Genomic DNA, 25,248 nt, shown 5'->3' on the forward strand with positions numbered 1-25,248 from the left:
GTTGAGTTATCTGTCCATCCATTCTCAGTAGGTTTAATAACCTAAGCAGGCGGGAGGTTGTTATCTGTATACCAATTGCCGAGATGGTAGGACCCCTTCACCACGATAAACGGCGGAAGCGCCCAGCCAACAGCACTAATGCCCTGGATCACAGTAACCCATTCCCGGTTGCCAGGCTGCACTGATTTCGCCTTTCCGCGTCGTTCTGCACTGGTAACTACCATTGAGGACGAGATCATACCCATCATAAACCCAGTCTCGTCGAAGTTGTAGAAGTCATCATCGAGAATACCGTATTTCGCCTTCATATTCCACACAAGCCGAAACCACGCGTCAATAATAGCTGGATCTTCGCATAGGGACCTCTGGTAGTCGTATGCGCGATTGAAACGCGTCTTGAGCTCTGGTCGTCGCGCAGTAAAGTGTGAAGCCCAGTGCTTGCCGACGCGTCCCCCGGCGCGTTCCTCGAGGAGGATATTGGCCATTTCTTCAACACCACTGAGTCGGGGAGGGAATCCTCGCGAGTCGAGGTCGACAATGACCTCGACTAGAGTATCCTCTTCAATTAAAGTCAACCGCATTGAATTAGGCCGGGTATCTTGTCGAGCGCGTTGGCCGTTCATCCTGCGTTTGAGCGTGTTGCGATCAACAGAGTAGATGCGGGCAGCTTCTCGGATGCTGAGTTTAGAATTTTGCTGGATAGCTGCAATTGCAAGGAGGAGATTGGTTTCTTTAGATTGAGAAGACATAACGTGTGCGCTGAGAAAAGTAGGTTTAAAGGTGGGAGGCGAGGGAGGTTGGGGGAAGTGGCTCACTCGGTTGGGTGGCTCACTCGCTTGTGAACCACGTTAGTTTAAGATGATTTCTTCAAGAACAAAACTATCTATCGAAGAGCAAAGACGCGTACTACAATACAAGGACTACGATAAGACGCAACGAGACATATTAAACGTGTAAATGAGTAATCAAGAAAAAGCAAAGAGGGCATCATAAGCTAGTAGAACTGATAACAGAAATAGGCTGGGTTTACGGGACAGCCATATTTTTACAGGGGCAGTGTGGCAGGCGGTCAGGAACTCTTGGGCTAGCTGGTTGCTAGCAGGGTTGTCTCTAGGGTGGTCCGGATGAGATTAAAAGGGAAGGTCAGGGCCTGCACAGGAAGGATCATCGTTTTTCACTTCATCGGAGATTCTTCTTGGAAGTCAGAGAGGCCGGAAGGTCTCGAGGCTGCTAGGAAGTCTATTAATTCATTGCCTTTATTTTTGAGAGATTTATTTGAGTCTATTTCGACTGCCACTACGAGTCTTGTCCTGCCTCTGTCTTCAACCTCCCTCAGATATCGGGCTGCCGCGGGCTCTATTGATGCCTTGCCAGCGAACTTTCCCGCGACCGACCCGATATTCTATCTCATGAGATGCTTCCCTACCGGGAGACATAAGCCTCAGATTGACCCGACCTCATACGCGTAATCTGGTGCAGCTTCGGGCTGACCAGCCAAGACGCCTGTGCGACGATCCTCTGTGCATCTCCCCTAGGGTAAGTTAATGAGTTGGGTGTTGTTTCCGTCCCTTTCTGCTGCTAAAGCAGGCGATAATTGAGGGCACACGACAATTAATAATAGAAGAGTAGGGCTGTGCGAATAGCATGACTCCTCTTTAATAGTTCAGTCTCTCATACAGCCATTACTGTGCCGCCAGCACATGCGAACAATCTCGACCTGTCTCCATCCACATAGTCTTGTGATCTGAGGCTGTATTGGGTCCCGAACAGGTGACCTATCCAGTCTTCGCCGCGGTTGATGAAGAGCGACGATTCTTCGTGTAGGTAGCCGAGATCTCGTAGGTCGTCCTCCTGATCCATCCTCAGCACTCCAAGCTGTGCCACGAAATCCCTCTCATTTGCAAAATGCTCGGTGCAGTTGACGTGTTCGCAGAGAGGGACCCTGTTTCCGAGGGCATCCGTACCCATCCAGTCGATGCTCGGATTCCCGAACGTGAAGACCCTTAGTCGAGCCCTCATTGCATCTCCATGTATTTTGTTCCTTAAAATTTTTTGCAAAACAAGCCTCAACAAGAGACATCCCTGGGAGTAGGCAATCATCACGATATAGCCATTAGACCCCTCATTTTGAAGCGCAGCTGACAATTCACGGCTCAGAGCCCCCTGGGCAGCCATGCTGCTCGGTGTCCTTTCAATGAGAGTGTTCTGCCCTCCACCGATGGCTCTCTCTCCTGCACACTCGATCAAGTCCCAAAGGATACCATCGCTCCTGTTGAAGACGCCCCGGATATCTCTGTTGAATATGTCTCGCAACTTTTCGCAGTACAATCGAAGCCAGAAGTATTCTCCACCAATCCCATTAACAAAAAGCCATTGCTCGCCGTGGTTGGGGGTGTTTTCGGGAGCTCTGATCGTGAGTGCTGGTGGAAGTATAACGGTTCCATTGTTGCCAAAGTCGCTTCTTAGAGTTGTGTTTATGGGGAGCTGGTCGAGAGACCTGTTTTGCTTGCCCATTAAGAAGATGTGAGAGAGCGATTTAGCTAGGCGTTGTAGCTGACAAATCAGAGCATGCCTGTTCATCGCCTTCGTCAGGTCCAACTCGTTGTAGGGGTTGTATCTCCCGTGTGAGTTTTCGCCGTTCGGGCTGCCATCCATCGAAAGTGCTGTAGCATAGAGTTTGCTGGCTCTATTAGGCCGATCAGAAATAAGGCCAAATCGGATTTGCGTTCCAGTATGAATGTCAGGGTCTGTCCATTGGCGTCATTGGCGAATGTTTCTCTCCATATCAGGAGCGCCTGCGCAAAGTCTGTCTGGCCAATGGCCACAAGGGTGCATCTCATGACTTCGAAGACCACATTGCTCACAACATTCCCCGCCCCTTTGCAAAATATTGTTCTTGCCGCCTCCAGGATGGTGTTCGCCTCTGTCTCGCTAATCTTGCTAACAACCTTCTCAGTCCGCCGCGTCACTTGAGACAGCAAGCTTCTCAAACTATCATAGTTCGCCCTGCAGAATATTTCTTCAGCGATGGCCAGAGTCTGGTTCGGATCAGCCAGCGCTTGAGCAGCCCAGGCAGCAGTTCCTATCGCCCAGCCAAGTACACCCTTAGTAGTATCAATTGCATCTCCAATCAGGTCGCCCATTCTCTCTACAGGACAGTGGCAAATAAAATAGCAATAGTCCACCGAGAGTGAGGATGACGAAGAGAGCTGAAGTGAGAAAATTGTAGAAGTTGGTTTGGTAAGAATCGCTCTATATTGACTTGTAATATCATGACAGAGAATATGTTGAGCGGATAAGGACAGGCCGAGAGCGCGTTAAATATTATTAGTCTATTAAGACAAAATAGCCTGAGAGATAATACTTCACATGTCATTTTACTAGGACTAGATCTGACGCTACTATGGACACTGACCAGGCCCGAAGACGTGCACAAACCAGGATTGCGTTTAGCATGTGAAAGATATCTTTAGAACACGATGTCGCATTACTTGCGAAGATACGTAAGCTCCTTCCAGCTGAGCGGGTGCCGCGTCATGTTGACGTATCGAACCAGTTCAAGGGGAGAGGGTGAATTACCAGAGCGGACCAATTGTGAGGAGGATAAGGACTACCGTACACCTAAAGTTCCCGAGAGCGTTTAGATTACTTTTAGATTGGACCTGGATATGCAGCCGGATTTACATAATCCCCTGATACACTGATATCCTGACCTTAGTCAGGGGGGTGGGATTGGCATAAAACCCCTCACAGGGAAAGAGGGGGACGGAGGATCCTGGATCAAGACAATCATCAGATTCGGGATCCACGCCCTATTGCAGAATGTGACATTTCCAAGCTTCTTGCATACCGTACAAGCTGGGAAACCAGCTACGGGAGGCATGGCCCCACCTCCGCTCCAGACCCTACCCATGCCCCGGGACTCGTAAGCGTAATTTTAGGGTTTCTATAGACTTCGGCTTGGCACAATTGAAGGTGTGTAGAGGTGTAGTCACATAGTCTTCGAAAGAAACTTGATCGTATTCGAAGTAATCGGGATCTCGAGCATTGAAGAGAGCAGCAATAGCGATCTCTCGATCCGGGTTGGATATGACGTCGAGTTTCCGCCGGCGCTCCTGCAACTTCGAGTTCACCAAGGATGGGTATAGTGCTGACGAGTAATACCACCTTGTATCGCGCCGGAGTTTGCCGAAGCTCGTGTATGCAGGGCATTGAGCCAGTATGAACCGGTGCAGCCGCTCATCAATTTTGGTAGCACCCTCCTGATCAGCCGCATGCATAAGCTCGCCCGGTAAAGGTTATAGAGGTCGTCGAGGGTTTAACTGTTCATCATTTGCTATATTTGGCATGTGAGCGACCCGCTATCAGCTGTTCTGCTGCTCGATTACTTGCAGACGCCCTGGTGACGGCTAAGGACGCCTGTCTGTATACATATAATATAGGAGAAAGGGCTTTGGGAGTTTAGGAGAGAGTGTATTCTATACTATAAGGGGCTACAAGAGTGGACGCCTCAGACTTATATGACATGTCGTGAATCCTAACCCCGAGGCCCCTGGTAGTATAGACATCCTACCAGGTCGCACAGCCAATCCAAAAAACCCGCGCGCCAGTGGGGGCCTCAAGCGAAGGGGGGGCCTATACTACCAGCGGTAAACTACCCAAAAATGCCACGAGCCAATGAGAGCGCTCGAAATAAACCCAAGCGGGGGCCTAGCTTAACCCCCAAGCGGGGCCTTGTTAACCCTGAAGGGCGGCGCTGAAATCAGCTCAGATCAGCTCAGAAAAATGAGGGGTGGGTTGTCATTGTGTCGCGTGGGACTTAGTGAAATTTCAAGTGCAGTTCCAAATCGACATTTCAGCGCAGCAACGGTCAACCACAACAATAATAGTAGCAAAAATAGTATTATACAATAGATAAAACTGTACTTAATCTAACTCACTAATTCATTTTTTTTTTTTGCAAATGTTGGTGCGCACTTTATGCTCAATCAAAGTCGCAAATCGGCGTCAAAAGTGAGAATGGAGACCGTGCACCGCGATGATGCTTATGTAATCTCGTCGGCGCCCCTGTCGAATGCGAACCGACGCTTGGTCGAAATGACTAATGCTATCCAGGCTTTAAGGCGACAGTATCCCGGTCAGAACTCATGAACCAATACGGTATGATTTTGATGGCGACAGTATCCTTGCCAGCAAGCATAAGCCAATCTAACTCAGTCTTGACAGCGACAGTATCCACAGGAGAGGCAAGCTGATCGCGGCTTGCGCAAAGGAGCCTTGAGGAACGAAGTTAGCTACGGGCTACGAGATATTTGCAGGGTTGGAAATCGATCGACCAATCGATTTGATCGATTCGATTAATCGATTCGATTTCGATTTCGATCGATCGATCCAACCTGTCAATCGATATCATATCGATCGAGTAGGATCTCTAATCGATCGATATCGTATCGACCAACCCCCCGATCGATCGATTTGATCGTCGATCGCCATGTACATCGAAGGTGTCCCAGGTAGGTTGCGTACGAGCTGCCATACGCGACGAATCTGTCGCCCGACGCGTCTACCCTGACAAGCTGCTAGGGGTCCCAGCACGCGACGCGACGCGTGACAGCAGAATATCACCCACCGAAAATGAGCTGTTTTTTGTCTCGTGCGGTTTGAAACTCCGCCAATGCCTGGTTCAATAGACTCTAGACGCGTCGCAACTAGGAACTTATCTCGGGTCTTGTCCGAGTAGAATATATACAGATTAGACCTTATCAACCTCGCAGCCTTCGATTTGACCTCCTTTACACTATTTGCGGACAGTTCCCATCTCTATGGACTCGTTTGATGAGGACATGGAGACTGCCTCCTCCACGCAGCCACCCTCTGAACCGTCAACCAGTTCAGCCTCAACGAAATATGCACCCGTCAGATTTCCAGATTATGAGGCTTGGACGACAGATAAATTCAGGCGTTTCCCCGGATTTACGATCGGCCACGACCCTTCTCGAGAACGGACATGGTGGTGGCGGTTTGGATTCAGAATGAAAGACAACCGGTCACGGCCCCACATGATCGTGTGGATCTGCGAGCGATGTTTCCTCCGGAACAAGCCGAAGACTACAAATTATGTCTTCATCGCTTCAACTGGCGGAGGCATTATCCGACACCTGAGAAAGGAGCACAAGGTCATGGTTTGTGCCATCCCTCCGTGTGCCACGTCCACGTCGTTCGAGAATGCCTGCTATCTTATCAGCCACCTTCGCAACATGCAGGACCCGTTGCCGGAAGTGGAGGTACAGAACGGAATATACTTGATATGCTTGGTGCCGATCCAACGAACCCTCGAGATCAAACCCTTCTCGGCAATCTGCATACACTTTTCGACCCGAAGATGAATCAACTACTCCTGCTCGACTGGCTTACATATCATAACCTCCCCTTCAATCTAGTAAACTCTGAGCGCTTCAGACGACTGCTTCTCTACAACAACCCGTCTCTTCAGGAAGGGCAGATACCGAGCGGGAAGACGCTCGTGAATCTGCTAACAACCGAGTACAATCGCGCTCTTGGCCCGCTTCGCGAGCTGCTTCAAAGAGCGAGAAGTATGATTCATTTTACCTTTGATGGCTGGACTTCCCGACAAAACACATCATTCCTTGGAATCAATGCACACTTTATCGACCGAGATTGGAAACAATGGAAATTACTTTTGGCTTTGCCAGCCCTCAAGAAGCGTCATACTGGAGCAGCGCTTGCAGATGAAGTTGCAGACACAATCTGTGCGTTTGGCATGCAAGGCAGGTAAGACTCTCGATCAGCACTTCTTACGTGGGTCAGCAAACTGACATTGTTAACCACTATTCGGCTTCAGAATTGGGTACTGCACACTTGACAACGCTACGAATAATGATACGGCTATGGAAGCACTTGCCGCAGAGTTCGATTTCGACAGCGATGAGCGTCGCATTCGCTGCGCTCCTCATTTTCTGAACCTCACCGCCAAGGCTATGATGTACGGCAGCAAAAGGGACAATTTCAACGAGCTGCTTGACCACTGGGGGGACAAGGACTTTATGACCGAAGAAGACGAGCAGCGCCAATTGTCCGACGCAATTAATGAGTTGGCGACCGACGACGACTTTGGTATGCCGAGCATGGACGAAAGCTTCGAGCTCGAGACAGTCCCAGGAGAGAGTCAGGACCAGTATCCAGTCCCCGAGATTATCAACGCCGAGGAAGTGGACAAGTACCGCAAGTTTGGGCCGTTTGGCAAGCTACACAATATTGGCATCGCTCTTCGAACGAGCAGTCAACTTCTCGAGGACTTTTATGAAGCTCAACGGCAAACCGTTCCTAATGAACCTGTTCTTAGTTGGGTTCAAAACGTCTGTACCCGCTGGCAATCTGACGAGGCAATGGCCTCCCGCGCTCTGCTGAAACGCACAGCCTTGAACAGGATGCTTGCCATCATCGAGGAACGATGGTTAAGCCAAGGCGGCAGGGAACAGGACAAACCTGCAATACTGAAAGAGAAACTTTCCCTTGAGGAATGGAAGGTTGTTGCTGCGGTTCAGAAGATCCTTCAACCATTCAAGGTCGCCTCAAGGCAATTGCAGGGCGAGGGTATTGCTGGTAAACGCTCAACTTCAGGAGGGTTCGACGAGTACTTCCCAGTGGTGGAGATGCTTCTTGACCACCTCGAGCTGGCCGTTCAAGGAGTGATAATCGAAGAGAATGACGACCAGATCATGGAAGAGGTTCAACTGTTCAATGATATGGATGCAAAGACCCGGAGGCTGTTGAAGGTCTACATCAAACTCGGATGGAAGAAGCTGAACAACTACTATGGCAAGCTGACCTCTACTGCCTATGTGGCGGCAGTTGTATTCCACCCCTGCAAGAAATGGCGAGCTCTGGAACGGCTGTGGAACCAACTCCCGTCTCGTCAGACCTCGGAATGGAAGAGAACGTATTCGAGAAGCTTGACGACCATCTGGGAAGAACAGTACAAGAACAAGGCTCATGAGGCAGATTCTAATGCTGTTCCAGCAGCGGGGACTAGTAGCGCCTTGGACTATATTGAACGTCGACTGGCTTTTAGTCGGTCATTGACTACCGGTAATCCTGACTCTCAAGGGCGACAAAGCACACGGCAACAGCAGTCAGCGGCGATGTCACCACAAGACGAGTTTGATCAGTATCTGTCAGAGCCAGCGGTTGACAACATCGCATATAAAGCTGACCCTATTGGTTGGTGGAGAGATGTCGGGTTGTGCGTTTTCCTCGGCTGTCGTATATGGCTGTGGACTTTCTTACTATCGCATCGTCTTCTGCAGAAACGGAGAGAGACTTTAGCAGTTGCGGGAGGATGGTAACACCGCTTAGGTCCCGCCTACGACGGCATATTGTGGCTATGGCTCAGTGCCTTCGTTCGTGGAGCAAGGCCGGTATTTATCAACCGACTCTTCTTCCACTTAGTCTCCTTGAGGGGGATAATTGGAGGCAAGTTCTTCAATTGGTGGGCAGGATAACCGTAGATAGGGACAATGAAGAATGAAGACCGGCATTGATCGATTTGATCGTCAATCGATATCGATCGATTCGATTTAATTAGTGATCGATCGATATCGATCGATTGAAGGTGACGATCGATATAAATCGATCGATTGGAGGCGCCGATCGATAAAAATCGATCGATCAGGGCTGGGAATCGATCTATACGATCGATTTCCAACCCTGGGCCCAACGGCGCCTCTATACTCAGATTCGAGCATGCGAAGAAGAGTCTTCGCAGAGGGAATATGGGCCTTATCAAGGAGTGGGTTGCCGTAAAGCAGGATCCGTTGGAATCGCTCAGCATTGACTATCTCGAACGGCAAGTTGTGGTACGTAATCCAGTCGAGAAGAACTCGAAGACCCTTGACGTTGAATTGTTTACGGAGGTTGCTAAGGAGGAACTGATCGTTGTTGTTGTTGTTGTTGTTGTTGTTGATTAATTACCGTCGTGAGAGCATCTAGATGCCCACAGAATCCCCCATGGGGCAAGACGACGTGCTAGGCTGGTGTCTACGGCTGAAGAAACCTAGGTACAGGATAGCTATGACGGCCGGAGCCGCTAGCTGATACTAACCCGGGGCCGGGGCCACGGGCCCAGAAGGCCCCTGGCCCGGGCCCGCAGTCCGGATCACGTGTAAGTCTAATACCCTCCACGCGAGCCGAGATTACGATTCTTCTTCCTCTTCCATCTAACAATTAAGCAGCCCTATTTGACCTATTATTTCGAACCCGATATCCGTCAGCGGATTTTCAGGGCGCGGCCCGACGACCGCAATAGCATCCGATTTTTGGGGGAACCAGGGGGAAACCGCATTCGAAGCTGCTGTGCAGCGCAGCGCGTCTTCAGGCTCGGACCTGCAAGGGCCCGAGCCTTCCGACAGCGCTCCTGAGTAAAAGAGACAAAGGAAAGAGGGAAGGAGTGTGTTATTGAGGGTCTGGGGCCGAAGCGGCTAGCACCGCGACTTCTGGGGGTTCTAGACGAGGGAGCGATGATAGGGGCAGATTTCCTGGAAGAAACTTGCTGCCTCTATCATCGCGATGAACTCGCCGAAATTTTGTCCTATTACGCGGCTGATCGTCAGCTTCGGAAAAAGCCCCAGCTTTATCCGATGACGACGGTCGACCTTGCGGCAATAGAAGGGATGGTCGGGTGATTTCCGCCGTCCGCACGAGCATTCAAGCTGTGCATTATCGTGGGCAAATCTCTCGTGGTATGCAGCAAAGTCTCCGTGACCGGATCGGGCTGCTAAGAGATATCGGAGAGTCTTCCGAGGAAGCTGCAATTCGGCTGGGCTAGCAGCAGCTGCTTCTAGCTGATAGGGTTGATATGAGTCTGGGGCGTGGTCTTGCCACCAGCTCTTAAAGAGGGTTCGGGGGAGGGCTTTAGCCTTCCGCTTATTGAAAGCAAGAGACGGAGCCAGTCCGGGTGGTTCCGGAAGCTCTGTACCTGCTTTGGCCAGCTTGTCGGCCTGCTCGTTTCCGGGGATGCCTTTGTGGCCAGGGCTCCATCGTACAGATGTGGCCCCGTGGGCTTGTGCGATCAATTGGAACTCCAGGAACTGGGCTTGTGAGGATTCCGACGGCTGGCCTAGCAAGCCAGCTGCTGCGGATGTGTTATCGAGACATGCGTAAATATGCGAGCCTGGCTGGGCCAGGTTTGTGGCGTGCCGTAGGCCCGCGAGGGCAACAGCGACTTCTGCATCAAAGACCTCGGTAGGGCCTAGCCGGCCTAGACCCTTGCCAATAGTATGTTTATTGCGATGAATGACATACCCGTAGCCTGCGGCCCCTCCGGAGGATCGGGATCCATCTGAATAGACGATAAGATCTATTGCAGACAGGGTCTCGATCCAGGTAAGGAAAGCAGGGACGGCGATGTCTTTCGGTTGTATGTGTAATTGAGCAGAGCTGTATTTCCGTTGAAGGAGGTCCGGCCGGGACGAGGGCGGAAGAAGCAGGGCTGTTCGTTGCAGCCGGGTCTTGTAGATCGGCTTCTGGCTTGGCCTAGGGGTCGGGATCACAGTCCTAGCTGTAAGGGGATGCCTTGGATCCAGGGACTGGAGCCGGGCTGTGTGGCGTAGGCGTATGGCTTCTAGCAGCTGTTCAACTGGTGGAATGCCACTTTCGCGATAGAGGGCGGCTAGAGGGGTCGTCTTCCAAGTTGGAAGGATACTGCGGATGCTAGTGTGTAGGACCTTTTTGAGACGATCGAGAAGATGGTCAATTCTCGTTGAGACCAGGGGCCCTCCGGCCCGTAGAGACGGCGCTATCTTTCCCGGGTACCAGGCCTCAGCCCCGTAGAATAGAATAGGCAAGACGCACGCCTTGACAGCAAGGCGGACCTTATCCGGCGGCGGTCCGCGCGCTGTATTGGCAAGGCCTCGTAGGAGGTTGGCTGTGGCTTGGGCTTTGATGACCCATTCTTCGACGTGGGCCTTGAAGGATAGCTTTCTATCCAGCCAGACGCCCAGCCAGCGGAGGGCTTTTTCCGGAGCCTTGGTCTGTCCCTTGTGGTCGATTGTCGGGCTGGAGTCGCTCTGTCTGCGAGAGAAATGCATTATCTCGGTCTTTCCTGGGTCGAAGCTAACCTCGTTGCAAGCTCCCCAGTATTCTATCTCTTCCATATTGACCTCTGCCTCGTCTGTCGTGTCGCGAAGGGTCTTTCCAATATGAATAGAGGTGATATCGTCTGCATAGCCGTATCGTATGGTCGTAATCGGGTTTCAAATCCGGGGCACGGCGGTGCGTTGATCCGGATCTTATAGATCGGCTCTGTGTAGAGAAGAAAGAGGATCGGCGAGACGGGCGAGCCCTGGGGCAGGCCGCATTCTAATGCGGAAGACGGCGTGACTGCATCTTGGAAATGGACTCGGGCCGTGCGGTCAGTCATAAAAGAGGCCACCCAGCGGACTAGCAATTCGGGCCAGCCTTGCTGGCGGAGGCGCCGCAGAAGACGGTTCCGGAGAACTGTATCAAAGGCACCTTGGATGTCCATCGTCACGAGGGTCACGACGAGACCTCGCGCGAGGGCGGATTCGATGTCGTGGATCAGGGCGGCGACGAGGTCTACGGCAGACCTCTTCGTCAGGGCCCCGGCCTGGTTCTTATGCAGGACCTTCCGATCGATCGCAATAAAGGCCAGGCGTCTGGCGACCAGTCTCTCTAGCCCCTTGCCGAGGCAGGAAAGCAGGGAAATTGGTCTCCAGGCACGAGGGGAAGAAAGATTCCGCTTTCCGGGCTTGGGGATCATGATGGCCTCTGCACCCTTGAAGACTGTCGGGTGGTGCCCTAGGGAGAGGCATCTCTCGTAGAGCCACCGAATATAATCTCCGATGATCGGCCAGCACGCCCGGATAATCGCTGTAGTCACATTGTCTGCGCCGGGAGATGTATTTCCAGTCTTAGTCGTCACATCCTCAGCCTCTTCGGCTGAGACCTGTGTGGAAAAAGGAAGCTCGGGAGCCTCTATAACTAGAGGGGTCGAGGGGTCCTCGATGTCGTCTCCAGCGTCTAGACGCTCGAGCGTGGCTTTACGGAGGGCATTTGCTTTATCTTCCTGGGTTACGAAGACTTCGTCTCCAACCTGAAGAGGCGGGGGCTGGAAGGCGCTTTGGGTCCGGACCCATCCCGCTATACGGAAGATATCGGCGTTCGTAGTAGCGTTATTGATAATATCTCGCCAGAAGTCGATTTTTGCCTTCTTGACGATCTTACGGAAGTCTTCTTTAGCAAGTGTCGCAGGCCCCAGCTCTCCGGGGTCCCGTCTCTTAGCAGCTTGATATTGGGCGTGGGCTTTAGCGCAGTCCTTAGTCCACCACGGCGCAGAGCGCCCATTCTGTTGAGGGCATCGGCCGACGATTCGTATCGCATCTTGTAGTAGGTCTAGCAGCTGGGTTGCTGCGATGTCTAGTTCCTCGGCGGTTGTTGCGGTAGTTGTAAGGAAGTCTTGCCTGAGCGAGACAACCTCTGCGAGACGGGCTAGGTCCTTAGGGTCTGAGATCCTGATCCGGCTGGACTGTGGGGGGGTTGGTCGTACGATCGGAAGGATGATACTGAGGGTATAGTGGTCAGAGCTAGTAGCGAGGTGGTCCTCAACTCTAGCTTGTGCAGTACGGATATTCGAGATCGCGAGATCAAGGATATTATTATACTTATTCGTAGGCTGGTTCGGCTGGTTTAAAATAGCTAAGTTGTTGTTGTCAATCTACGAGGCGATCCGGGCCCCTTGGTTCCGATGGGGCCCCGACTGCCACAGTGTGTGCGAGGCGTTAAAGTCTCCGGCGATAAGGCAACGGCTAGAGACTGGCCATCTATCAGAAAGTCAAGGGTCTCCAGCGTACCCGGTTGGCGATAGATATTGAGGAAAGAGATACCGCCAGCTCGTATTAGAAGGATATCTCGAGACGGCGTGGGCTTGAGCTGGTCGGCGTTTAGCTTGCTACGGAGGGACACATGGGTCATGACCCTCGGGCGTGTGCTATTTCCCTCCCAGTTTGATACGGGAGAGAAGGTTCGGTATGCAGTGTGGTTCTTCGTCACACAGCGGCTATTCCGTGCGCTAGTCCAAGGTTCTTGGAGCATCACTACATCGTATCCGCTTCTATCGGCAAGAGCCAGCGCACAGTCGTGCGATGCTGAGTCTTTGCCGACGTTGGCTTGGAAGATGCGTAATGGTCTCTTGTCGGTGGTCTCCTGCGGAGGTCGTCGTCCCATTAAACCGGAGTCTCGGGGGCTTGACGTCTGCGCTTATTCGGCGAGGGCGGGGGCGTTCCTTCTGTAGGTCGGGTCAGGGCTTCGCAGGGCGACGAGGGCCGGGGGACGACCCGGCTGCGGCTGCGGCCAGCTCCGGGTGGAGCTGGCGGAACAGCCTCCGCCGATTTCCCGGATCCCTCTCTTTTCCGGCTGTGTCAGTCGCTTCAAGACGCCGTTTTGGCGTCGGGGCCGGGCCGGGCATTTCGTATCGTCAGAGGGGTGAGGGCCTCGGCAATTGAGGCACTGGGCCCGTATTCGCAGGGCATCCCCTCGTGGGGGTCCTTCCACAGCTGACACAACGGGCAGTACGGTTGCAGCTGTGTCGCGAGTGGTAGTCCCAGCAGAGGTTGCACTGGTTAGGTCTAGCAGTCTTCCGGATCAGCCTCGCTAGCCGACTCGTCCCAAAGAGACGGAAGGCGTGCTTTGGCTGCTCGAGGAAGGAAATGAGTAATGTCTTTGTCGGTTGACTGGGGTCGTCGTTGCGGGATGGTCGGCAGCTAACAGCCCGTAGGCCTGTCTGAGCCTCCACTTCGTCTTTTAGGGCAGCTTCGTAATCCACAGTCTTTCCTAGTAGGTCCGTCAGGGACCTTGGGCATTCAGACACCACATACGTGATCCATTTCGTCGCGAGCTCGACAGCTGTAGCGCCTAGGGCCGGCGCTCAGCAGGCTTCTTCGTTGATGATCTTATTGCGGATGTCAAGGTTAGCCGGTCTAATAGCCCAGTACGGAAGGCCACAAGGGGCAGAGTTCCAAAATTCAACTTTTCATTTTTTTCTTACTAGGGCAACCCCAATGTGCCATTATCCTTCTGTTTAATCACATATAGGGGACGCATATCACTGTAAAGATAAAATATCCCTCAACAGGGAGAGCCCATTGCGTGACCCTAATTTAGTTAGGGTTGCTTGAGGCAAATATTACGTTCGGCCACAAACGCGGCCATTTGGGAACGAAGTTCATTCATCATCCTTCTCTTACACAATGGATACACCTTCATCCACTTCGACAGAGTATTGTCCCAAAGACCGCAGCCGTCATGTGGATATACGTACGAAGTTCCCTGGGGCCCTTTATTGCCCGCATTGCGCTCAACGGCTCCCTACGGCTTCATCATCATTTGGCCCTATTACCCCTATTTCTATCGACCTCACAGTCGATTCACCTACTTCCCAATCAACAGTCCAACGAGGCAATGCGATGACGATTCCTTCCCAACGATCCCGACCGAGACCTGATACCTATCAGAACGCTACGAACCTAGCTATTGAAAGCCGGTCAAGGAGCATCGCAGCTACAAGCCATACGGCTAAGATTGTCATCGAATTGCACGCTTCGTTTTGGTCGTGCGATGGGTATTATGACAATGTCCTTGACGGTGTTGAAACCCCAGTATACGACAAGACGGCAAACCTCGTTGGAAAGCGTACAGGAAATGTTGAGATCGTTCTCGGGGCAAAGTTCCCTTCTCATGCCGCAATGATAGAGTTCATTGTCAAGCAGTGTGACAAGAGGCTTGCAGTTAAGGAATGGAAGGTCGTTCATTCCGTAGTGACTCAAACTGCTACCTTTGGACCCGTTGAGTTCTCTGATGCCGCGTACGAAACGACCTCGTTTGCGGACCTCTTTCGTGTGGGCAATATCTCGCTTGCCCCAAAGCGCGATACGGTCCATTTGACCTTTTGGTACTTCAATGTAAAGCCTCGGCCTGATATTGAGTCACCAATGCCGTCAAGAGCCGTACGTGGTCACAAGCGAGCGATTGATCGCATACCCTCTGATCTAGAGTCAGAAGCCTCGGCGAGGAGCTCTAGCAAACGCAAAGCCTCACGTACGGTAAAGTCAGAGCGCGTATCCCCAATTAAGAAGGAATCAAAGCCACGAAAGCTATCTCGTATACCGGTAAAAGAGGAAGCTGAGACCCCCTTGGAGTTGGAGGGCAAGGATGATATTCAGGCTGAAATTCAGGTTGAGCTTTCGGGTGAAGATGACGCGGGTGAAGATGACGCGGATTCGGCTACTTTTGAGGCCGTCCTTGACGATCCATTCGCGAGTGATATCGATGAACACTCGGAGGCCCAGGCTCTCTCACCTCAGAAGAGGCTTCCTGTCCGGATTGGTAGGGGAAAGAATAAGAATAGGGATTAGTTTCAGTTCAATTGCTACAATTGGTTATGCATCTAGTCGTATAGTTGGTCTCCCTCACCCCAGTCAATCTCTTCCTCCTCAATGCGTTCCAAAAGCGAAGCAGTATCGATATCGTGAGTGGCCAAATGATCACGTACGCGGTCTAGGCCACCCGTAGGCGTCTCCAATAATGCCAGCTCTGGCTGCTGCTTACTCCTAATGTACTGCCGTAAACGATCTCGTAGGAATAGATACGCTGAAAGCTTAGGTTGCTGTGGCGGATCTCTTGGCAGATCTTCCTGGCCTCTAAGAATGCGATCACAGATAGCTATTGTATCTTCTGGCAAGTAGGCATCAAGATCAATACGGTCCCCGTCGAAGATATCTTGGAGCGTTTGTAATCGATCTTGAGGGATAACCTCTGCAAAGCTCTCAACCTGCCGTGCGGTAGGCTGAAAGTAGAGGGTCCATGGCTGCCCAGGAACCACATGCGGCCTATTGCGTTGTTTGCGAATGTAGTGCGAATTCCACGTAAGTACGAAGTCGGCAAACTCAGCCCGCAGGATCGGCATGAAGAGATAGAGCATTGCAATACGGTCGGGTAGGGAGTCGTTCGAGAAATGGCCAAGTGCGGTAATTTCACCAAAATACTCCTAGATTCAGGTTAGCATAGGGTCGAACGGAGTGATAATACTACATACCCGCCAGAATTTAGCCCTACCCCTACTCAATCGAAGCCACCAGCTCTCAATCTTTTCGTTATGCGTGCTTTTGCCATAGATCCAGCAGTCTCGAAAGCGCACATCTTGTGGGATACCTTCCCGTGCGCGTACGCGGGTCTTCGAAAGGTAATAATGTGCTCCAGCCATAAGGATTGTCTCTTGGCCGCGGTCGGAACGGATGATATTTGGCATGGTTTTCCGCTGCGAGAGAACATCGAGATACTGTGCAACAACGCTTCGTGACGTACTAGAGGATATGCCCACGTAGAACCACGTAATAAACCGTGAGTAAGCGTCAATGGAGGCATAGATCTCAAAGCCCCAGGCCTTCAATTTATCGTACGCATCAAGGGACCAAATAAAGTCGGGGCCTGGAGAAGTCCATCCAGTTCGGCGATATCGCATCGTATTCCACCGTTCGGTAACACAAGTAGGGGAAAAGTCGCGAAAGCATGAGTACAGGGCTCGGCGGCTCAAGATATGATGATTTCGACGGACATATACGTAGAGTAGTGTGCGCCCGTAGGTCTCAAGCTTAGTGTGTAATTCGGACTCGTCTTCAAAGAAACGGCGCAATTCGTGAAGTCTCTCGCTAGTCATCTCAGGGGTTTGACGCCGCCAAAGGCCTAGGTCTCGCCGTATCCGTGAGAGGCCAGTCTTTGAGATCAGAAAGCCCTCAGAGTGAAGCTGCAGAAGCATAAAGTGATCGTTCAAGACCTTATCAAAGAATAGGTCTTTAATACGCTCACGTAGTTGTTCAGAGTCTTCGGTATACTGCCTCATGGAAGCATTCCAGATCTTCAGGTTGCGATATACGGTCGTACGTTGAACTTCGATGTGGAATTCGTTATTAAGGCGCTGTACGATTTGTTTGAGCGTGAGACCGTCGTCGTTTTTCCATTGTTGAATCTGAAGGCGAAATGGGGATATATCAATTGAAGGGCGACCCCTAGGCATCTTGAACCGTATGTTGCCGTACGTAGTCAAGTGTAGGCGTAGGGAAAGAGAGGAAGTCTGAGTTGAGATTGCGCGATTTAATTTTGAAAAAGGGGGTTTGTTACGTTTGTGATCGTATGGCGCCAAATTGCCTCATGCATAATATGTTTAGCCTCACTTGGTCAGACCCACAAGATTTTGAACAAAATGTCATAAGTGAAACACAAAGCATGATCAAAGAAAACTTGATTTCAGACTCTAGCTAAGAAAAGGGTATCATAGTTCACCGTACGTCCTCGTGCGCTAATATACGCGAATGTATTCTGCGTTTCCTCGTAAATCAAAAAAAAAAAAAATTCAACTCAGAGCGAAGTGACTAGGCGGACTACGGGTAAAAAAAAAAAAAAGAGTTAGTAGAGGCTCGTACATTTACGTATTGGGTCAAATACCTTAAGCCGACTTCGAAGAGGTGCCTTTCTTGTGCTTCTTGCGGTTGGTAGCTGCCTTGAAGATCTGCACAAGCTTCTGGCAGGTCTTGAGGTCAAGGTCTTCGAACGGGTCCGTATCATCACTGTCGGAATCGTCGTCGTCGTCGTCGTCGCTAACCTTGCGCTTGGTACCACGCTCTTGTGGCCAATCAGTATAGAAAATGAGAACGTATTGCAGCGTACTTACTCGTGAAGGAGCAGGCGGCGCCAGATCGGTTCCAGTCGCAATTAGCGCAGGCCGGGGTCCCCTCAGCGACAATGCATCCCTTGAGGGCCCCGTTGTTCTTCGTACACTTGTAGCAACGGTCCGTACCCTCCCGTTCGTCGCCGTACAGATGACGCAGCATAGCGTCGCAATTCTGGCCGCTGCTGAAGTTCATCACGTACGGGGTCTCCTGGAGCTTCTTCTTGTCCTTCTTGCTGCGGATCTCCAGCAGGCGTGGGGTCTAATACGGGTTAGTACGTGATCAACCAGGCTAGTACAGGCCTAAGATAAAGGACATACCTTGGTAGAGTCAACAGCTTCCTGGCCCTTGGTGGTGCTGCCCTTCAAAGCGTTCATCAGAGCCCAGATGGTGGCCTCCGGATTTGTATCGGGCTTATCGGTCTTGTACGCGAAAGTATAGGTCTCAACGTCAAGGACCTTCTTGGGCAGCAGGTTGAATGCGCGCTCGCCCATATCCTCGCGTAGGGCGTCGATCGCAGCCGTATCAGCAGCAGCAGGGGTCTCCTTGGTCTTGGGGCGGTTGCGGTTGCCTCGGGGCGCCATGATGATGTGTACCAAGCCGTATTGCGTGAGAAAGTGTGCGTACGGAATCGAATTGGGCCAGCGAGGGGAGGAAGGATCGTCAACTGGTGCTGCGTGGTTAGGTAGAAGAGATTTACGCCGCGCGAACAGTGATTTAGATGAATGACTAAGCACATGCAAGGTAAAATAATCCTACAAACGGGGCCGTACGGGGGTCCGCCCGGGGGAAAGGGGGGGGGTGACCCAATTCAAAAATCTTCAAAATTGAATTTTGGAACTCTGCCCCTTGTGGCCTTCCGTACACGCCCGTTATAACGCAGCCTCGTTCATCGATCATGATGTGTTAGCAGCCCTCGTACCGCCTCAAGATAGGTTTGTTTCCGCAGGTGCTTGCTCCACCGCTCAGGTACCGTGTGCTGACAAAACTTTCGGTTGCATCAATAGCGCGATTTGATTCCGCTAATTACTGGACTGAATAAGCCAACCCGCGCTTGCTTTTGGTGAGCAGGGTTGCGTTTCAGGCCATCAACGCGACCACTACGTCGTATAAGTCACCTCTGTGTTGGCTCCATCAAGCTTTCGGGGTTGCGTTGGGGCTGCAGATCGAGGCGTGGGTCTACCCATGTCTCATTAGGCTGATTCCAGCCGCCGACTATGCGACAGGGCTGCTACCAACGCGGACCCTGGCTTGTTTCCCCAGCGCCCAGTTCGCACCTGAGCCTCATCCAACCCCGCCCAATTCTGGGCCGGAGAGTCCGCAATCCCCCGCCCCCTTCACACCGACAGCACGAGCTCTCCTGTTCATCCACCTACGCAAAGCATCAACGTCCTCTATTACCACCGGCTGTCTTGTTGCTTCCGACGAAGCCAATAACTCCGTACACTCGCAATTGTGCTCGTTAGTGGCATCGATTTTTGCCAGTTTCCCCAAATGTGGCTTGCGTTTCATAATTCGGTTACGCTAAAGCATCGATTAATGGACTCCGTCTGCTTCCTGAACTGGTATTGGTCTTCTCCATAGGAGACCTCGTAGTCAGGCTTAAGCTCGTCGCGCCTGCGCCATTGTGGGAGGCCGCGGTCGCCAACTCCCGACCCGTGGCGGTAACTCCGCCCGAATAATGTTTCCACCAGGGCTTTCGATAGGTCGGGATAGCCCAGTGACTGAGCACTTGTATCAATGAACGCACCTCAAGGGACGCACCTCAGGATACATCGCCGACGTATCATAGCCAGCCAGCTTGCAGCCATAGATCGCGTGGGTTCGAAGTGAAGGGCTGGTTCGAAGCCACGTAGAACCGGCCCTTGACACCCCGTAACTTATTGTTAGCCTAAGCACAGAACAACATAAAAATGTGTAATTCCAGCTGAGAACAGCTCGAAAAAAAAGCTAGACAAGCGCCTTGAGCGTAACTCCCAGTAGTAACTGCTCCCAATGTCCAGTTTCTCGATGAACAACATCCTGAATCCATCTCTTCGTGTTGAGGTTGGCAAAATACCTGTCCTTGGTCGTCTTCAAACCGGTTTCGGGCATCAAGTCCAGTATTTGGGCGCGCAATAGAAATGCCACAATTACATACGCTCCTTGAGTTGCCAAGTTCCTCTATTCTACGGCAGTTCTCTTACAAATCATTTGGCCGCCACGTAATCTGTGAGTCATTTTGGCGCCTATTGATGTGGTGGGCGTGGTCACCCAAGATGGCCGACTAAGGCAGGCGACCTGAGTGGTCGACCTCTGGCAAGTGAGGCTGGCGGACTGCATCCGAGCAATTGCCTAACTCACGAAAACGAGGCAACTTTGGTGCCTTCATTTGGGCTTCACCGACCTTTGAGCCTCATTTGTAGACCTTATATCCGCCGTCTGGTTTTATAAACAGCCTACGTGAACGCAAAGCTCATAGCTAAGCAGCATCCTTACTCTTTTATCCAACCTAATCTATTGCTGCACTGGAACCAACGACATGGAGACGCATCCTGGGCCAGGGCTCATTCTCGCAGATACTGAAACAAAAGTTAAAAAGTATGATGCTCTTGTTCAAACCAGGGAAAATCAAGTGCAGTACATGACGCTCATGTACGGCCACGACGCCCGCTTTCAGGTTGCTGTTCAGGGAGTGACAAGCTTGGACGAAAAGTCCTTGGCTACTTGGATGGAAGATGGCAAGGATTATGAAGTCCCAACTTTCCCCCTCGATATCGTCAAATCGGAACTTTTACCCGAGATACCCGAGACGATGAGAAATTTGGTTGAAAACCTATCGCCCTCTTTAGTTATGGAGATCATCGCCCAGCCCGTTTCTGGGTTGAAGCCGACGTACCGAATTCTCGAGAGCCTCGCCAAGCATTGCAAATACGGCATCGTTAAAAAGGCGCTGGATTGTCTTATTGCATACCGCCTGGCAACGTCTCCGGTCGTTTCGGATGGGACTGGTCCTCTTTTTGACAGCGGACACGGACGAGTAGCCTCTGAAACCTCTCGGCTTCATGGCAAAACTGCTGTGTCCCCGCTGATCAGTACAAAGCTTCGACTTGTTCTACTACGCGTTTGGCAGCAAAAGAGAACCGAACTATTGGAGGAGCTGTCCCAATACAAGATGATTCAGAAATGGCTAGTGATGCTGATCCTTCTTCTCAACCTTGAGGACGTTGAATTTGACTGCAAATATCGAGATCTCAAAGTCGTCGAGGTTGAGGAAGCCAGTGCGAGGGTTAAGAAACACATACAGACATTTCTGGTCGAAATTGGCTTCAATTCGAAATCTCTCGACATAGGAATGAATGATGTTGATGGCAAGGTTGTGGGTAATATTCTTAACTACAATAGTATGTACCACTTCTCATCAATCTCATCGGAAACTAACTGCGATGATAGAAGAAATGATACTTGCAACAAAGACGAAAGATCTCGCATCTGCCTTTGACCCCGATGATTTGAACTCGGTGGAAGGCATGCACACCTCTACACTCTTAAGGGAGAGCTTGAACACCTTGGCAGGAAGCTGGAGCTCAATCGGCGTATCGGGAGTTTTCCCGAACTGGAGGAGGTTGCTTTTCTTCGGCCTCATTGTGTCTCGCGTTATTTTATATTGGGTTACTGTCTAGTGGGTAGTTATGAGATGTAATTAATACTCTCTACCGGAAAGTATAGCCGATATTGCCTGGGTTTAATTTAATGTAGAAGGAAAATATAGTGTTTTGGCGCATCAAGCTCAGGCGGCCCTGAGGTTCATCCAGACAGACCAATTGCAATGCTTGCGAGAACAGGCCTTAGTTTCTCTGGTGTAAAGAATGGAGGGGCTTTTTGATGTTTATGCGATTGTTTGCTAGTACTCAAAATGAGGTTATTCAGCAGGTGTAGAAAGATGGATAGAGAGCTAAACTACAGTTGAGGCCGGAGCCGTAAGGGCTCCGGCTCCGTGTACCATCACATGCGACGCTGGTCATGAGGCCCGGAGCCCAAGACAAACTCTTAACGCATCAGATGTGAGCCCAATCATTGGCGTCTTGGCTGAGGCAGTGTCAACCTGGAGTGATAGCCTATCTGATCTCAACTCATTCGAACACAAGTCTCATGGCCGTGATTCTGGAAATAAAAGTGAAGGTGGTTCTTGAACTAACCATATATTCATTCGAATCTATATTTTCAGCTGTCGCATGACGGATATTACTGAGTATCTGTCCAACAACTCAGCCCACTCCCCGTCTGCAGCCGGAGTCGGGACATACTCTTGATGGTGTGCTCGGCCGTGCAGTGGAGCATGAGGCGGATCGAGGCGCCAACCGCAAACCCTCGAGCCAAAGACAAAGACCACGTTTAGAGATAATTTTTAGTGTGAATAATTCACATTTTAAGACCAAGAGATGGTCTCCCAAGGGGGCCTTTCAGCAAATGTCGCTGCGAGATCTCGTGAAAAGTTAGATCTCCAACACAGCTTCTCCGGTTTCATGATCAAGTTTCATGATCAACTCAGGGATCCACCAGCGTAAATTTGAGGACCGTGACATTCTCAAGAACATCGTCAATCTCGATGACGAGGGAGGATTTATGCTTCTGAAGGCCAGACTTCTCCAAGGAATCGAGGCGATCCTATGTCCCTATCCGGGTTCTCTCAACAAATGCCACCCCTTGTTCTTTGAGATATGCATTGAACCAATTTGGGATGGAAGAGAAGATAAAGAGTGCGGCGATGACGATGTCGGTGAAGATATCCTTTTCTGAAAATCGTTCTCCTCGGAGTTTATGTAGGTGCAGAGATTTTATGTTGGGGTACTTAGGGAATGAGTGCACATACGTTAGCGGTGGAAAGGGACGATAGCCAACACCCAACTCAACAGTCTCTTTTTGGTGACCACAGAAAAAGCGTCGCACAGGCGCTTTGCAAGGTCAGCCCGAAGCTGCACCACACTACGCGTATGTGGCCGGATTGATCTGAGGCTTATGTCTCCTAATAGGGAACCATCTAATCAGATGCTCTATCGTGTCGGTCGCAGGAAATAATGGTGGCAAGGCATCGATAAGGTCTGCAACAGCCCGTCAAATGGCAAAGTGGCAGACAGAGGCTGGACAAGGATCGTAAAGGCAGTCGTAAATATCTCGTAAAATCTCTCAAAATCAAGGGCAAAAAGTATTCATTAACTCTCCCAATGAGGACCTCAAAGACCTCTGTCCTTTCTAGACTCTAAAGAAAAGTCCCGGGAAGATGCCCCTTTCTTCTTTCCTGTTCCCCCCTCCCCTTTTTTCCTGGCGAGACCCAGCTAACGACCAGCTAGCCTAAGGGTCCCAGACCGCCCGCCACAATACCAAACCGAGTAAAGCCAAACTATTCCAGAGCTGTCAGACACAGCGCCGCGCTTCAGGCGGCTAATGAGATACCGTCCGTAGCAGTGCTCCGACACCCAAACCTAGAGCCCGGGATGACTGGAGGCCGAATGTGTTTAGCGATGGTTTTCAGCTCCCCAATTAAGGCTCGCTTGGAACACCATTCGGACTCCGTTAATGCACCTCCGTGACCATGCACAGCCGGGGCGAAGCGCCACCGGGGCCACCGACAGGGGCAATCGAAGCCTGTCGAGAGGCCCAGGAGGCCCGACGCAGATCCTGTTTGGACGGCGCGGGCGGTGGTGACGGCTGGCGCACCTCGTACAGGAGGAGATGGGACGTCGCACCCGGATCCATGCGTCGTAGTTTGTAGTTGTAGTCTAGTTGTAGTTCAGTAGCTAAAATGGAATAAAGCTCGTCGCAGCTCCCGTTCGCGACTGTTATTGCCATCCCAGCGAGCAGCCAACGTACCGATCCGACAGACCAACGACAGACAGGCCAACGACGACTCACAAAGCGACTCGAGATGCGGTGGACAACATGGGGGCCGGCCCTGGCCGTGCTGAGCAGCTCCTGCGCCGAAGCCGCCCTCTTCCCTCGCGCCGTCGCCGGCAAGGGCTTCCTCTCGGTGCCCGTCGGCACGGTCAACAAGCCCAAGAAGGACAAGGCGAAGCGACAAGACGGCACGATTCTACAACAATTGGAAAATAAAGAGTTCTTCTACGCGGCCGAAAGTGCGTTTTACACTTGCGGGATCCCCCTGCGCCCAGCATTCCAGAGACATGTTCCAGAAGACTAACCGTTGAAACCTCCCCTCGCCAGTCGAATTCGGCACGCCGCCACAGCCCGTCGTCGTGCTCGTCGACACGGGCTCCAATGAGCTCTGGGTCAACCCCGACTGCAACACGGCGCCGTCGCTGGAGCAGGAGGCGCAATGCAAGTCCTTTGGCGAGTACAACCCCGACAAGTCTAGCACGCCGCCCATCGGGCCCTTCGGCAAGGAGACGATCAACTACGGCGACGCCTCGGACCCGACGACGCATACATCGGCGACTATCCGCTACTACACCGAGACGCTGGGCTTCGGCGGTTCCAACATCACAAACCAGACGTTCGGCATCGTCGAGACGTGGAATGGCATCTCGCAGGGCATCCTGGGTCTCTCTCCCGACCTGCGCGGCGGCTTCGACAGCGACAAGCCCTACAGCCTGGTGCTCACGTCCATGGCCGACCAGGGCGTCATCAACAGCCGCGCATTCGCCCTCGACCTGCGCCACTCCGAGGCCGAGACGGGCGCCGTCATCTACGGCGGCCTGGACCGCAACAAGTTGATCGGCGAGCTGGAGAAGACTCCATCCAGTTTGGGGCTAAAATGGAGCGACATTGAATGCCTTGCCGTAGCACCACTAAACCATCGTGGTCTGTCTATCTAAGTGTATTATGGTATCCGTGTATACAGAGGAGTCACTTGAGGGTCCCAAGGTTATACTAGAAGTAGCGATCTACTCGACTACAGTGTCATGAGGATCGTTGTGACATGTCTCATAGAGTGTTCCCAAATACCCCGCTGTTGTGCTTCGGCCTGTCCCATGGGATAAATCACCCTTTTACTGTCCCGCTCCTCTATCCATAGTCTTAACTAAGAGTCATATTGACTGAGCTGCCGCAAGTGGGGGTCTAGCAGCCCAGTCCTGACTGAGATCTTTCCTGCGGACAGGCACTACGGCCAAACTCTCTGTGACATGTGATCTTGCAGATCAAAAGGGAGAGGGAAGGCGATGGTCTACGGGTATTTGCTGGAACGGCGTGTCGGTGCACGTCGACAAGCCCCCATTGTAATTTAGGGGTTCTTACTATCATTATCAACTAGGCGGCGAGAAGAAACGCCAATAGTATCCATCGAGACTTAAAGGGCGGCTAGCCACTCGACCAAAGGTTGAAAGTTACAAGGCAACAAGGACAATATCCGGTCCAGGGCTCAGTCTCGGATCCACCATAAATGAAGGCGCAGGGAGGGTGGGCTGCCACCCAGGAGGTGTGGGTGTTTGATTCTCGAATTGGATTTTGGTTACTCACGTGCAAGGGCCGTTTATTAGCGTGTTTGTCTTTTGTG

At 51.7% G+C, this 25,248-nt stretch overlaps 5 protein-coding genes across 5 annotated transcripts; 4 read left to right on the top strand and 1 right to left on the bottom strand.

Annotated features, from left to right (window-relative positions):
- Positions 1 to 1,671: 1,671 nt before the first annotated feature.
- On the bottom strand, positions 1,672 to 2,840 carry BGZ61DRAFT_511002 (uncharacterized protein; the record flags this gene model as incomplete). The annotated part of the gene is made up of 2 exons (XM_046252091.1): positions 1,672 to 2,540; positions 2,600 to 2,840. The coding sequence occupies 2 exons, from the start codon at positions 2,838 to 2,840 to the stop codon at positions 1,672 to 1,674; spliced, it is 1,110 nt and encodes a 369-aa protein (XP_046094258.1).
- A 2,488-nt stretch (positions 2,841 to 5,328) lies between these two features.
- On the top strand, positions 5,329 to 6,182 carry BGZ61DRAFT_435147 (uncharacterized protein; the record flags this gene model as incomplete). Its single annotated transcript, XM_046243982.1, has 2 exons — positions 5,329 to 5,513; positions 5,584 to 6,182. A coding segment is annotated over exon 2 (360 nt), but the record flags the coding sequence as incomplete, so codon positions are not given.
- A 7,855-nt stretch (positions 6,183 to 14,037) lies between these two features.
- Positions 14,038 to 15,446, top strand: BGZ61DRAFT_594761 (uncharacterized protein; the record flags this gene model as incomplete). The annotated part of the gene is made up of 1 exon (XM_046256866.1): positions 14,038 to 15,446. The coding sequence occupies exon 1, from the start codon at positions 14,283 to 14,285 to the stop codon at positions 15,444 to 15,446; it is 1,164 nt and encodes a 387-aa protein (XP_046094260.1). The 5' UTR covers positions 14,038 to 14,282.
- Positions 15,447 to 20,277: 4,831 nt separating this feature from the next.
- BGZ61DRAFT_541492 (uncharacterized protein) lies at positions 20,278 to 21,418 on the top strand (the record flags this gene model as incomplete). Its single annotated transcript, XM_046255050.1, has 2 exons — positions 20,278 to 21,139; positions 21,189 to 21,418. The coding sequence occupies 2 exons, from the start codon at positions 20,278 to 20,280 to the stop codon at positions 21,416 to 21,418; spliced, it is 1,092 nt and encodes a 363-aa protein (XP_046094261.1).
- A 2,306-nt stretch (positions 21,419 to 23,724) lies between these two features.
- BGZ61DRAFT_286395 (aspartic peptidase domain-containing protein) lies at positions 23,725 to 24,508 on the top strand (the record flags this gene model as incomplete). Its single annotated transcript, XM_046238516.1, has 2 exons — positions 23,725 to 23,869; positions 23,958 to 24,508. Coding segments are annotated over 2 exons (696 nt in total), but the record flags the coding sequence as incomplete, so codon positions are not given.
- Positions 24,509 to 25,248: the final 740 nt, after the last annotated feature.

Source organism: Ilyonectria robusta (assembly GCF_021365365.1).
Source record: "Ilyonectria robusta strain PMI_751 chromosome Unknown BGZ61scaffold_63, whole genome shotgun sequence".
In the NCBI taxonomy this organism is placed as follows: domain Eukaryota; kingdom Fungi; phylum Ascomycota; class Sordariomycetes; order Hypocreales; family Nectriaceae; genus Ilyonectria; species Ilyonectria robusta.